General features: G+C 41.5%; 1 protein-coding gene across 5 annotated transcripts in view; it reads left to right on the forward strand.

Annotated features, from left to right (window-relative positions):
• UBP1 (upstream binding protein 1) overlaps positions 1-14,942 on the forward strand; it is a 57,988-nt gene that overhangs the window by 16,628 nt on the left and 26,418 nt on the right. For 3 of the 5 annotated variants that reach the window (XM_054193602.1, XM_054193603.1, XM_054193605.1), the window contains exon 3: positions 11,981-12,132. In XM_054193602.1, coding sequence (XP_054049577.1) covers positions 11,981-12,132 — 152 coding nt within the window. Of the gene's footprint in view, positions 1-1,272; positions 1,954-11,980; positions 12,133-14,942 lie in introns of those variants that run through there. The other 2 variants (XM_054193604.1, XM_054193606.1) reach the window with 2 other exon arrangements.

The raw sequence follows: 14,942 nt of genomic DNA on the forward strand, positions 1-14,942 counted from the left end.
TAATTTTTACAAAACATAAATTCATATCCGAGAAAGTCAACTTTGGTGCTACTTGAATACAGCTGCATTTAACTTGGCTTTGCCTTTTACAGGAGAGGAAGGCAGCATTAATGCAACTGAAAACCTATACAAAATGGTCTTAAGGTGTGATAAAATGGGCCAAGAAACAAGTGAAAGGCCAGACAAAATTGAGGAAATGAATACTAAGCAAAGAAAATTCTTTACAGGTAGTGTACTTCTTGCACCTTACCACAGGTGGATGGAGCTTAACGTGAAGATGATATTACCTGTATCTGCTTGCTGTATGTCCATTTCCAGCAGCTTCCTTCTAGCAATTAGGTGATCAAAGGGCCCTAACCTGAGAGTATGTTCCTCTGAGCTCCAGCCATTTTTGAGTTAGTCCTGCCTGCAGGTGCCACGTGAGCCTTCATATTTGTGAACAGCTTTGTTTTAACAAGCTGGAGATCTTGAATCCAGGATGCAAAGGTGATAAGATTTCGTTCCTCACATTAAGTAATGTACTTATAGTGTATGTTAGGTAGTATACTGAAGTATTTTTATGCCTGGAATGACTGCAGGTCTCTCTGTCTTATCTATCTCCCCATCGAATTGAAGACTGTCTTTCAGACTGCGACGGGTTTGGAGTCTTTTGGGCAGGCTCCTCAGGGGTTTTTGGACAACACTGCAGGTCAAGGGAAGGCGAAGTGAACCGCTTTCCTTCCTATTACCTTTTTTCTCTTCTCGGAATAAGAAGCTGACTCCCTGGAATGTAAAAAAACTTTTGCCTTACGAGCTTAACAGGGCTGGGAAAGGCACAGGCTGGGTCCTACCCCTCGCCGGCGGCCATTATTACCTCGGCCTGGGGAGCTGCCGGGCCGCGGGCCTCTGCCCAGGGAGGCTGTGGCGAAGCACACGGCCCGTTATACGAGCTCCGACCAGCACCCGGAGTTACAGCCCCGGAGGCGGGGGAAGAAACCGGCCCCTTACGGCTCCCAGCGCCGCCGCCGCAGCCCGCCCTTGCGGAGCCCGGACGCCAGTTCCTGCCCGCCTTCCGTTTCCGGGAGATGCCACGGCGGAGCGCTGCACGACGGGCCCCGGGGCGGGGCTCCGGAGTGGTCCGTCACCCGGTGACGTCGCCTGGCGTGAGGAAGTGCCCGCTCATTGGCTGGGCTTTCCCCCCCACCTCATTCCCTCCCTGCTCCCCTCCCATTGGGCCCTTCGGCGGAGCCCAGCCAATCGGCGTCCCCAGCCGCGGGAAGGCCCTGCCCCGGGGCAGCCACTCGGGGGTGGAAGTGGCCGCCATGTTGGCGTGAGCGGCGGCCGTTACAGCCGTTAGAGCCGCGCGGGGCGGGCGGCGGCGGCTCCCCGGCGGGGCCGTAGTGGCGGCGGGTGCCCGCGCTGCTGCTGCCGCCGCAGCCGCCGCCTCCGCCCTCTGAATGATGCGGCGGGAGGCGCCGCTGGGCTGGGTGGCAGAAGCAGCGGCGGCCCGGGGCAGCGTCCGGTCGGAGGCGGCGGGGAAGAGCGCGGCGGAGGAGGAGGAGGAGACGGCGGCCGCCCGGTCCCCGGCCCCCCGCGGCGGCCGGGCGAGCGCAGGATGCTGAGAGCCACCCCGCGCCCTGGTCGCGCCGCGGGGAAAGGGCCCCCCCGGGGCTGAACGCGGACTCCCCCGCACCCCTGCACGCTTCCCTCCATCCCCCTTCTCTCTTCCCGCCTCCTTCAGCCCCTCACTCTCTCCTGGCGCCGCCTCCCGGCGGAGCAGCAGCGGCGGCTCCGGGGCTGAGCGGCTCCTCCCCGTCCGGCTCCTCCCGCGGCGGCGCGGGAGCGTGGGGGGCGGCGGAAGATGGCGTGGGTGCTGAAGATGGATGAAGTGATCGAGTCTGGGCTGGTGCACGACTTCGACGCCAGCCTCTCCGGCATCGGGCAGGAGCTGGGAGCCGGTGCCTACAGCATGAGGTAACTCCTCACCTCAGGGGGAGGGAGCGGTGAGTGCCGCGTCCCGACCGGGGCCTCCTCGGGCCGCCCTGCCCTGCCCGCGCCGTTGGGCAGGGAGCGCGGGAAGGAGCTGCTCCCCCCCACGACTTCTTCTCTCTGTATTTTTATCCCTCCGGCTCCTGGAGGCTCTTCCCGAGGAGCGGGACGTGGCGGAGGCCGGCCCGGTGTGGCCGCCTCTTCCCCGGTGTCGGCCGCTGTGCGCTCGGCACGGCGTGAAGGGGCTGCCCCGGCGGGTCTGCCGCCTTGCTCGACCCTGCTGCTGGCGGCCGGCCCTCGGGAAGGGCGGGCTGCTGCCGCTGCTTAGCCTGGGATGCTTTTGCCCTACGCGTGTCGTCTCTACCGTAAAAATGGCATTTTGCTCTCCCTTGGCTGTCGTAATTGGCCCCCGTGTTTCAGAAGAGAATCATCTACTCGGCGAATATAGGCCTGATTCATAATTCTGTAACGTTTAAAAAACGTTCTTTCTCGAGCAAGTAAACGTTGTGGTAGTAAATGGGGTAGTAGTACGGTTGTACTTTAAATGGTCTATTTATTTCTTACTTCTGGGTAGTATGAGCCTTTAGTGACGTTTTTCTTTTTTTTTCTTCTTCTTCTTTTCCTGCTTTGTAGCTCTCTCTGTTCTTAATCAACTTGGGGCAGTTTCTTTACCTTTTGATGTTTTCTAGGTTTTACAGTAAAAGTGTTTAAGTAGCGTTTGGGTGTGCTCTTTCAAAGTTGAGATAAAACTGTACCTGTTTGAAATAAGTACATTATCTCAGTTACGGGCAGAATGTGCAGATTCCTGAGCGACTTCCTAGAGTGAAAAAGGGAAACTGCTTTGGAGACACTGGGAGACATTTTAGTCTAGGGTTTTTGACAGGATTAGTCGGTATTTTGGGAGTCCGGAGAGGTAAAATGCTGGCATTTGGTAGTTTTGGTGGCCTAGCCTGTGTGGAAGACGCGTTCTCTCTCAGGGTTTCCTGAAACTTGGAGGCCACCACAAGTTTCAGCTATTATATATATTTTAAGGTAGTACTTCCCAGGTGACATGTTAGAACTGCACTGTATTTGTTCGAAGTTATAAATAAAGGTTTCAGATTAATAGAAATGAGAACCCTTTTGCTAGTATTTGGGATTGTGAACTTGGCAGGTTTGTGGTGGGAAATGTATTTGATGGGGATTTTGTTTTGTGTGGAGTTTGATTATTTATTTTTTTAAATAAAAAATAACTTTGAGAACTTTCTAGTTTAGAGAATAAGGTGATTCACCTCTCTTCCTGAGAATACTCCTCATTTTATATTCAGCTTATCTGGATTTTATTCAACTTCTGTCCCATTTCTGTCTTTGTCAAGTGAACATTCGTCCCACAAAGTGGTGTGCCAGTTCTTGTGGGCAACTGTTGGATGGCTTCTCAGCATTCAGCGTCTGGTTATCTTTTCCTTGTGCAAACACCAGTGGATAATGCATAGGGTCCTGTTCAAGAACTGTTCTTCCTTCTCTATTGTGATCCAGTTCTTTTTAGGATTAGAAGTCTTGAGTTTTGGCTAGGATGGCTTTTTAAAGTCTTCCGTTTCTTTTTATAGACTTGATTTCTCCTCTAGTAATGCACACTGTTTAGTTCCTTGAAACTTTAAGAATTGTAATCTTTACTGTTGTTGGGTAGATTGTTTCTTCTGCTTGTATCATCCTTTTAAGATGGGCAGCAATCCTAAGCGGTTTTTTAGTTACGTATACCTGCATATTAGGGTATTTCGAAGTACCACAAAAAGAGCTGCAGCAGTTAAAAAGCTTTTAAAAAGTATGTTGCATAAGCAAAGCTATACATTAGGCTTAAAACTGGTTGCATACTTTGTGATGAGATGCAAGTATTTTTGGAACACATGCTAATACTATTTGTAACTTTAGTCTCTGAACATATAGTTAAAGGGATCACCTAATTGCAGTTAGTGTTTGCTGGATTCAGAGTAACGTCAGCAAGTGTGTTAGTTTGTGTATCGCTTAGATTTCTACTTCAGGGAAGTCATGGCCTGTTAAGTGATGTGAGAGGGCAAAACTAAGAAGTGGCGTAGCATGAGGAGTGAAGATACTGCTCTGTCACTGTTTTGTGTGCCAGTAGAAGCTAGTTGCTATCCCTTTTCGTAAGGAAGTGACAAGTAGAAGAAAAAGAAATATTGTCTGGAGCAGAATGTTGGGAGAGCTCTCCAATCTATATGACCCTGCATTTTGCTATAAAGACCTGCGTATAAACCTTTTGCCTATTAGAGCTGTATATTGTATACTCAATTCTGTGGCCCCTATAGGGTTCTGTAGCTGATGCTTCCTTGAGTTGATGATTAGTCAATGCCCTGGAGTAGAATATGCAGCATTACTCTTGTGTTTATTCTTATTAAGAAAACAGCTCATGTCCATTGACCAGTAACCGTAGTTTTTTTTAAAAGGAGGCTAACTGGACAAAATTTCCCTGCAGATTCATGTGGTTCAAAATAGTACTCAAAATTTCCTTAAAATCTTGAAACACAGTTTTTCTGATTGCTGTTCTAACATCTCATGCAATAAGAAACGGCCTATAAGTGCAAAATTCAGTTCAGTTGGTAATAATTAATTGCCAGATGTGTCAAATAACCCCCTCTTGGAAACCTGTATAAAAGCATGGGACCTTTAGTGATAGCGAGTTTTGAGTGTTGCTGTTAACTTCGGTTGGTAATGATAACCATTGTGTAGATTTAAGACTGACTCAGTGATTTTGTACAAATCCATCATAATATCCATTGTAACACATCCAGAATTGTGCAATTTTTATGACTGCTGATCATTGCTATGAACTGTTAAAAAATGGAGGCTGTATCATTGAAAAAATAAGTTTCAGGAACTGCCTGCCACTTCTCTAGCATAATTCCATTTTTTGTGTAATGAGGTATTTGATTAATGAATTGATTTGAATTAAGTTAAATGAGCATTAATATAAAGACAGATACCTTAATGACTGAATTTTTATGTGTAATTTGGAAGCTTAGAATATGGATTTATTTAAATACTTGCAATTCCAGTGGTATTTGTAGTGCTAAAATTGAAGTCTGTCGTTGGGGAACTTGAGGGCTGTTTCACGAGTAGCTATTTGGGTACATATTTCTAGATTAAAACCTGAAGTTTGTTTAGCAAAATTGAAAAAGATGACTCTTGGTTCTGAAATGAGAAAGTGTATATGAAAGACAGTATAAAAATACATCCAGACAATCTTCCATTTTGGTCAAATCAAGTCAGTTTGACTCTGCTGCCTCTCCCAAATGCCTGGAAGCCTCTTTGGAGAATGGAGCTGGCTGCTGCCTTGGTTGCAGAGAACAGAAACCTACTACAGCGAGTCTTGTTTCCTTACTGTGCTGTGGAGAGCCTTGGATGGTGAGGGAACTTTGTGTATCAACTCTGCTCCAAAGTCTACCCTAAAGTAACTCTTCAGGTGGTCTGTTAGGATTTGGGGGACTGTTGTCTTAGAACTTACAGTTTTCTTTTCAGGTAGAGAAGAAAGGGAGGGTGTTTTCTTTTAACGGCTTTTGGGACCCTGACATCCTTTTTTTGGCTTCTGATGAAGCTGATTGGATCATGACAGTTACCGTCTTAACTTTATAGTTACTTTGCAAAAATAAAAAAATTGAGTTATCTCATGCAGGCCCTGTTTTCCTTGTGGCTGCTGTTACTTTCTGACAGACAAAATAACTGTTTGTGCCTCCCCTAAGGCCTCCCACGCTTTTGAGACTCTGCTACTGGTTATGTTGTGGCTTTTTTTTTGTTTTTTTAAGAGGAGTGCTTATTTAAGGTGTCCTGAAATTTTTTTCTTTTTCTTTTCTTTCCTTTTTTTTAAATGAAGATGTACACAGTATTTTCTGCAGAATACTTTTAAAAACTTCTGTTGCAGTGGTCTGTTCAATTTTTAGTTATTGCACTGTAGAAAAATTAATTTTCACTGACATCTAGACTCTGTAAAACTAAATTTTATGTACTCATTAGAATTAGAACTTGATTCTTTGTGCAGGCACACAAATATGTAAATACCTGTCAGGAAATAGGCATTTGAGGAAAAAGAAAATACACAAACCTAAACCTCCTCACTTTGTTACCACGGATAAAACATCTTGAAAGACAAACCTCATATTCTAGATCACTGATGTTCATTTTTGTTTTTTTCCCCTTTCCTTCTTCCCAGTTTAATGTGTGAATACGTTTCAAATTTAATTATTAAGGAAACTTAATTCTTAAGGACTGTAATTCTTCAGTTTAATTCTTAAGGAAAAGACTCTTCAGGTTGCGTAACTATCTTCTCTTTTCCCCTCTCACCTCTTATGGTGGATGGATGTGCGGGATTGAGAACAGGGCAGCAAGTTTACCCTCATTTATGCTAGATGTATTACTACCGCTGAGGAGAAATCTGTACTATAGCTGCTGCAAATTAGAGCAGCTGCCTGACCTCCCTGTGTCAGAGGAGTGGATGGAGAACCAGGGATTTGTAATCATGAATTTTCCGTGGTACCTTCAAGAGCTTAGGAAGACACAAGTTTTGGTGGTGGGATTTTTGTTCCTCCTTTGATTGTTTTTTGCGCCGGACTCCCCATAAGTTGAGCCCTTTAACGAGCTGATGGGTTGTAGGATTCCCAGGAACAGCATTACATTTGCACACATTTTCTCATTCAGGTTGCAATTCTTGACCACTTCTTCAGAGGAAGTTTGTATTTTTCCCAGCAGCTACTTCCAAGGGTGTCGTCTTGCATCAGTCTTGCTTTTGTGGATGCGGGGAAAGTGTTAGGAAGTATCATCTCTCCCATTCCCTTACATTTTCCTGTGGCTTGTTCAAACCTCTTAACAATGCAGAGCTTGTCTTTGAGATCATAACTAATTCAAATACTGCCTGAGAAACATTTTTCTCAAGTTATTTGTTCTTGTAAACCATGCTTTAAAGTTTCAAAAGACCTGCATGTTCTTGGATGCTTTAGTACCCACACCCAAAAGTACACAACCAGAAGACAGATAATGCAGATGATTGATAGAATGTCACTTTGAATTTTCATGACATACTAGTTCCTGTTCTTGTAAGGACAGGAGGGTCTTCATTTATTTTGTGACCCTATTATTATTAGGTATGTTTTGCCTTTTTTTTCTTCCCCAAAATGCTTCAGAAAGTGATGAAAATAGGGCTTTAAATTTGGAAGGAAGGTGATTTTTGTGGCTGACAAACACATCTCACGAGCATGGAAGAAGGATAACGTAAAGTTTTCTTGGTGGTCTTATATTATGCTCATGTAGGCTGCATAATATAGGGTAGTTTATCATATGTGATCCATCCCACTGGATGCTTTCGTTCAAGTGTTAACATGGACCTTTCTTCCTCTTCTAAGCCTTCCTGCTTTTGTATGGTGAAGTTTCATTTATGCACCACTTCTGTAGCATAGCTAGCTCAGATTGGGTGTTGGTCATGTGTGTAATAAAGACTGTTTCTGTTTTTCTGAGAAATTTTTCTCCTCCGTCTAGGAATAAAGAATACTTTCAGTTGAATGCTTTAGATAACAAATTGTGAGGGACTGAGATAAGACTTTTCTTACTGGAGCTAATAGTTTCAAAAATTTGGAGTTCCTTCCATCCGGAGCCATAAACCCTGATAGATCTGCTTTTTCAAATGATATGAAGAAGTCTTAACAAAAGATGCTACTTCTTCAAAACATTGCTGTTTTTTACCTCATCTTGTTTGTAATAGTCCGAAGTTCACTTAAATGAGACAAGTGAAGTAAATTAGTATTTTACTTCACAAGATCAAAAGTTATTAGTGGCAGAAAAAGAAAAGTATCAGTCCCTTAAAGCTCTTTTCTCCTGTAGCCTGAAATAATTACAACAGTAGCTATTTTGGAGAACTTATTTTTCCCTCCATCTGGGCAACTCTGCCAGTGGGTGCTTCAGTTCAGGTAAGAGATTCTTTGCCATGTTAAATAACCTGAGCAAAGCTGTCAGTAAAAGTGCCTGTCACTAATCTGCATTGGGCCAGCACAAATCAAATTTCACCAGGTGAGCAGGAAAATGACTAAAGGATGCTGAAGTATACATAAACGTGGAGGCTCCCAGTGACTTCCTGGGGGGCAGATTAGTTGCCCTGACAGGCCATTGGCTCATTATAAATGTATAAATTGTATCTGGGATCTGAGGAAGAAAAGCAAGAACTGAGAAGGCTGACCTGCCTCCTGTTTTGTTTTGTGTGGGTGTTGTTTTTTTTTTCTGGGGGGGGTGGGGGGTGGGGGGGTGGTGTGTCTTATAATAGAATCAGTATAAAATTAGAGGTGGTAAAAAGACTGTCACTTAGGATCTCTGTAGTTTTTAGGAACATGATCTACATAATAGCACGTATAAAATGGAGTTTATCACTTACAAGATACTTTTCTTCAGTGTAAGTAAAGAGGACTATTAACAGACCAAATTTCTGGTTCCTACTCTGAATTGTGAGTACAGCTGGCATCTTTTCTTCAGCTGTGCTGTGTGAGCGCTGAATTTTATTTGTAGAAAATGCTTGTCAGTGTGAAATTAGGATGGTCCCTATTTGAACTAATATAAGAATAAACAACAGGGGATTTGGACCTCAAAGAACTGGGAGGAATGCTCTCTGTATTCTTGTATTTCTCAAAGCTGCACTTTTCTAATGATTTCCAAGGTAAACATAGACATTAGCAATTTATTCCCCGATTCTATTATCCCTATTACTGCCAGTCATGAGGAGGGAAATGGGCTTAACTCGTTATGCCTGCCCTCAAGTTATGTTTGGTAGGATGGTGGTTTCTCCACAGTAGGAATTTTATCAGCTGCTTTTACCATCCTCAGTTGTGTAGCTTTGTGTTGGGCTGTGCTATGAACTGACAGAGATCCCAACATAGCCCAGGAAGATATTTTGTAGAGGGGAAGGGGAGGGAAGGAGCAGCTCACGGGGTAGAAATTCTTTATGCCAGTACTGCCCAGAAGACCTTTTGCATTGCTGAACCATAGGCTCACAGGTATCAAATAAAACTGGTTATCCTCTGTTGCTGTACCACGGTGACTGAAGGATAGACCAGTCGCTTCATAGCAGCTTCCTTGTTGAAAGTCAGAAAAGATAGATGACTTTTTTTTTTTAAGAGGAATTAATAGTTGGTTCTAAATCAGTCAACATTTCTTGATCACTGGCACTTTAAAATATTTTATTCATACATTACTGACTGTTTTTAATTGCCTGCAGCTTTTATGTGTTTTTAGATGGGAACAAGTGTATGCTTAAATGTGAATACACTATTTCATTCTTTGTGAGTGAACAAATCAAAATGTTATTTAAATGGTATTTATTTTAAGACAGTCTAGGAAGGAGTTTTAAATTGCATTGACTTCTTTTTTCCTTTGGAATGGACTAGTACCCAGAAGACTTTCTTTTTTGAGAAAAATGTATGTTTTTATTTGGGAAAATAAAGGAAGATTCTTAGAGTTGCCTCGTGCTGTTTGCTGGAGCATTTTTTTGGAATGGCGGCATTTAAGAATGTGCATTATGCTCCCTATACAATTAAACTGTAGGGTTGAGGAGTTGGATGTCTTTTGTGGGTTTTTTTGTTTTTGTTTTTTTTTTTTTTCTTTTGCAGTGGCAGTTAGTCATTACCACTTTGTAAGTGTTAGCACAAGCAGGTTTAAAGCTGGCTAAATTTGTCTTCCATTTGTATTTGTTGGCTTCCAATGCCTTGTCTGTTAATTTATCTAGTTCATTAATGACAACACACATTCTTAAGCCAGACCAGATGTATTTTTATCTTTAAATTGTGGGTGGAAAATGAAGGATTGAAAGATATTTTTCATAAATACACAAAAGATTTCTCTTTTTAATCTTGTGTGTTATGTGAAAGCAAGCGCTTAGTCGAGAATTACAGGTTATTTATTTGGTGAGATACGTTGCATGCCTTCTTTGTTGCACTTTGACTATTATGTGTGTATTTTAAACATTGTTATTGTTTCCATGTTCTTTCCATTTTAAAGTTCCTCTTCATAAAAACACTAACTGGTGTTTTATGTGCCAAAGTGTGTGATGACTGCATGGGTTCCTGGTGTAGAAGTCCTCTCTTGGGACGATGCTTCTGTCTGGCTGTTGCAGTGCTCCCTCTTGTGTTGGGCTGCCCTTTTGACTGACATCAAGGCATGAAGCACCTAGCTGTTTCTTCTGAGTCGTCCTCAAGTAGCAGCAGTACACCGATCTATGAAGCTTTTTGTCCTACTTCTGGATAGGATGCTCCTTTTGTCTATATAAGTCAACTGTTTTAACAGTGTCTGCTTCTCATAAGTTGGTATTTCATGTTGTCTTCCTTTGTAACTAGTTGAGTACAGCCTCCTCTGGGCTCTGGTTTGGGGAGCTGGCATCAGAAGTAGCTATGATATGGTTCAGCAGGCTCGTACTGCTTTTTTAGACAGTATCCTGCCGTGTCCTGCTTTCGTGCCTGTTTGTAGCATGTCCTGTGTTTTTTTCCTAGTGGAAAGGAACCTGTATATATGTCTTTTTTTTTCTTAAATTCTAGTTGTTATTTTTGGGAGAGACTGTACAGTCTCTACAAGGTATAGACAAACTTCTTAAACTTTTCCACTGTTCATAAGTATTTCGTCTTTCAGGTCAATGTATCTTCTTCCAGGTAGCCAGGGGAGTGGAATGTGATGTGGCCGGCCTTTACCTTGCTGTATGTGGCACATGCTCTGAAAGAAAAGTTGGGGTGCCGCAGCTGCACCCTCACACCTAATACTTCATAGACCAAGTCTATACTATAGCCTTCTGTGACACAAAAATATTGGCTGTAATTTCACTTTTTAGATTGATTATGATACTTTTTGATTCTTCAGATATGAGCTGGAATTCAGGTGGAATTAGAGTTCTCTGTAGGTGCTCTCAGAAATGAGGAACAGCAAAAAATAATTTTACTTCAAAAATTTTAGGGTACAAAGTGTAAATAATAGTGCAATACGGATAAGACATAATTCTTTTACAAAATACATTGGATCTGTGATTGTGATCGATGCAAGAGAAACGAAAGATACATGTAGATTTAAAACTGAATCAACAAGTGAGGTGGTGTGAGAAATCTTACTTCAGTTTAGAAACTAATTTTCAAAGAACATGGTTCTGCAGATAAGAATTTCATCACGAACAAAAACTCAGTGCTAGAAAAATGCTGTCTTTGAACAGAACTCTGTAATCTCCCTGAAGTTTTATTTACGAAAGATCATTGTATACAAGGAAAACAAATCTACTGCTAATATGGGATATTTAATTCTGTGGAAAGCAGATGTGTTTGCTGGTTGTGGTGAAGCTGTCTCTCTTAGCTGTGAACAACATGGATTGCTCTCTCTTCTTCAGAGACTTTGCATTTCCAAAGTTTTTCTGGTAGTCTTATGCCTATAAGTGAAGTGAACCTTGGCATACGCTTTGTTTAACTTGTGTTTTGTGAATCTGCTGCTTAATCATTTTTGTGCTATTCAGTGTGCTAAAGCCTTAAATAAGTGAAGACTGAAAAATCTTCAATGTCAACAGAATTATTAGTTAGATACAATTATACTAAGTGGGGAGAAAGATTTTTACAGTGTAAGTAACTTTCGTGAATACATTATTTTGAAGAGAAAAGTAAATACATTGCTCTCAGCTGCATGCGTATTAGGTGAGCTTGCCTATGTTGACAGGTGAATAGTTAAGAGTAAACCGAGTTTTTTCAGTGAAGAAAAGAACTGAAGATTGAATTTTCAGAGTACTGGCACAACTTTGTTTATTGTCTGCTTTGGTCTCAAGAGCATTGTTTACATATCCTAGCCTAAAATTTTGGTGGAAAATGTTTTGGATTCTGCTCTCATTGGTTTCACTAATAAACTCAGTGACACAATTCTGTACATATTCTGCTGTGGTTTTTGTAAGTCACTAACTTTTTTTTTCTTTACCTTCAGGCAAAACAGGGCCACCAGTCTCACAAAGTTATTTGTTTGTTCTTTTCAGTGATGTTTTGGCACTGCCTATTTTCAAACAGGAAGATTCCAGCCTTCCACAAGAAAATGAGACCAAACATCCACCCTTCCAGTATGTTATGTGTGCTGCAACATCTCCAGCAGTAAAATTATATGATGAAACTCTTACATACTTGAATCAAGGTTGGTATACATACATTGCAGGCATAACGATAGTGAATGCAGCTTGTGGTGCAAGTCTAAACCTGGAATTGTATTCCATGTTTTGATACGTGTGGGTACATCCAAAATAAATTCATGTCAAAAATGAGGTTGCATATTAGTCCTGTTCTGTCCAACTTGCAGACTCATAGCTATAGTCTGTCATTGCTTTCCCTTTAGAGCCTGTTTTTTGGGGTTTTTTTCTGCTCTGAGTGTTACCCCTCTCCATCCCCTATCTCCCCCTATAAAATGAAGCCGACAGAGCATTTAAGAGACAAACTTCCGGTAGTTGTAGCTTAAAATACAAGATTAATTTTGCATTCCTGTTTCGATAATAGCAAGTTAATTGGATGATATTTGCATCAGGTACACACAGACACGCCTAAAAAGTCATAATAAATGGTAAAATGTCAATCCCTAAATAAAAACTGTTTCAAACAGAGGACGCTTTAATTGCTCTCAAATTAGCTATACATATCTACTCAGAATAGTATTATGTTTGAAACATGAGCACAAGTGTAGCTACCTTTGTAGTTACCTTTGGAGTTTGCGTATATTTCACTATTGTCTGTCTATGTTTATCACGAATTCACTAGATAATTGCTTCACGTGAGTTTTGCTGGTTTTTCCTCATACCCTGTGGTTGATTTGCATGAAATTTGGTTTTCCTTCTACAGAGGGCACTGCCTGCTGGGTAAAACAATCTGAATGTAGTCATTGCCATGTGATAAAACCTTCCTCTCCTCTGGAAATGACATTGGTGTCTTAAGTGTAGTCAGCTAGTATTCTGAACTCAAATAAAACCATTTATCATTTGTTTTGGACCATATCAATGGCTTTGTACACTACCCCCACCCCCCCGCCTCGACTCTATGATCACTGTTTCTAGATTTAACTTTACTTTTTCTTTTCTTTGTGGACTTCTATCCAAAATATCTCGATAGATAGCACTGTAATTAGAAGACACAGTCCCACAGCACAGTTTGTACGAAAAATAAAAACAATTTAAAAAAAAATCACATTCACCATTTCTTTTCCATCTCCTACCGTGTTTTGGTACAATTAATCTTAGCTTGTGTGCTGCTGTGAGCACTGTACTACTTTAGTGTGCAGCTAAGAGGACACAGATTAAAATATGTATTGGTGAATTTTCATCGGTCTTTGCGAGCTACTTAACTTATTAATTGCTTTACTATGTTATAGAATTTGTATATTTTACATGTGTGTTTTCTTGATAGGATATCCTTTTTGCTCAAGTTGAAAGGCTTCTAGTAGCATGAACTTCTGGTGATGCATTTCATACCTGGAAGTGTTTGACTACGTACTGAGGCCTTAAAATGTGTGCAGCTGATTGTATTTAATTTCATACTGACATGATGACAAAGCATCCTTTTCCGCTTTCTATGTAATAAAGTTGCTAAGTGCTTCATCTTGCAGTATCCAGCTTGTCTATAAATATGCTTAGACATTACTTGGCTCTTCTACTAATGAGAATAATGGAAGTTCTTTATCAAGATCAACATGTGATCACATAGTTCAGCTGTGTGCTTCGTTAGGTTTACTTTAGTTTTTACCACTTTTTGTACCCTGAGTGCACTCTTCAGGAGAAAACAGTACAATTGCAGCAGTTATGCTGGACCAGCAAGATGCTTTGCACTGTTTAAAAAAAACTTCCAAATTTTATAAACTTTAAACTCTGTAGAATTATACTTTGTTTTCTTGAGTGCTGGGATCCAGCCTCCCTGACCAAACACAAAGCTTGAAGGTCAGCTCAGTGTGCTGGGGAACCAGCACAAGGCAGCAAGCTGAAGGAAGAAAGTGCTTGCTGTCTCGCTGCTGAGAAGAGCTTGCGTGATACTCACTGAAATAACTGTAAATGTTTCGTCTGCCCTTGAAAATCTGTTTTAATATAAAGATTTCTTTTGCAAAGAAGTTTTGCTGGCTTTCAGTGTCCTAGGTAATTTTATCTGATGTTGAAAGATGAAAGCATTGGTATACCCTTTTTCTAAATAAATATGGAGAAAAACCCACTTGGCCAATTTCTCTGCTGTGCTAATACTTCAGACAGAAAGACAATACATTTGCTGCCTAGGTTAAGACTTTTTCCTAAAAAATTCTTTATAAACTCTTAGTGTGTGTGTATATATGTGTGTATGTAAAAAAAAATAATAAATCTTGGGATAGTTTTGAGATATGACATCTTTCATACTGAAGCCAGCATAAAATAAGGATCAGTTTGCCACACTGAGTTGTACTGATAGTGATACAACTGTGTAATGAGTCGGATTAAGTCCTCTAGAAAGATAGTAATTTTAATCCTGGTCACATCAGTTATCTGGTTTCTAGTTTGGCCCCGTTATCAGGCGGTGTCTTGCCTTAAATCATTTTCAAGAGGATTGTGAATAGGGAGTACCGTAGAGAGCAAATACCCTCTTTAATTTCATCAGCACTTGTCTTAGTTTACTGGATTGGGAATACCAGACGCAACAGGAACATTTGCCCTGTCTGTTAAGATATGGTGACGTTTCCTAAGGCAATATTTAAGCAAGCCCTGACTGTACCCTCTGTCAGTAAGTATTTTAATTGGAATAGCTAAGAGCGTCATTCAGAGTTCAGGGAGTGTCTGGATGATGCTTTTAGTCATATGATTTAGTTTTAGGTAGTCCTGTGGGGAGCAGAGAGTTGGACTTGAGCCTTATGGGTCTCTTCCATCTTGAGATATTCTATGAGCTGATGGAATATTTAAAGTGATTAGGTTTTCAGCTGAAGCTGATTCTAGAAGTTCAGATCTT

Source organism: Rissa tridactyla, chromosome 2 (assembly GCF_028500815.1).
Source record: "Rissa tridactyla isolate bRisTri1 chromosome 2, bRisTri1.patW.cur.20221130, whole genome shotgun sequence".
Taxonomy (NCBI): domain Eukaryota; kingdom Metazoa; phylum Chordata; class Aves; order Charadriiformes; family Laridae; genus Rissa; species Rissa tridactyla.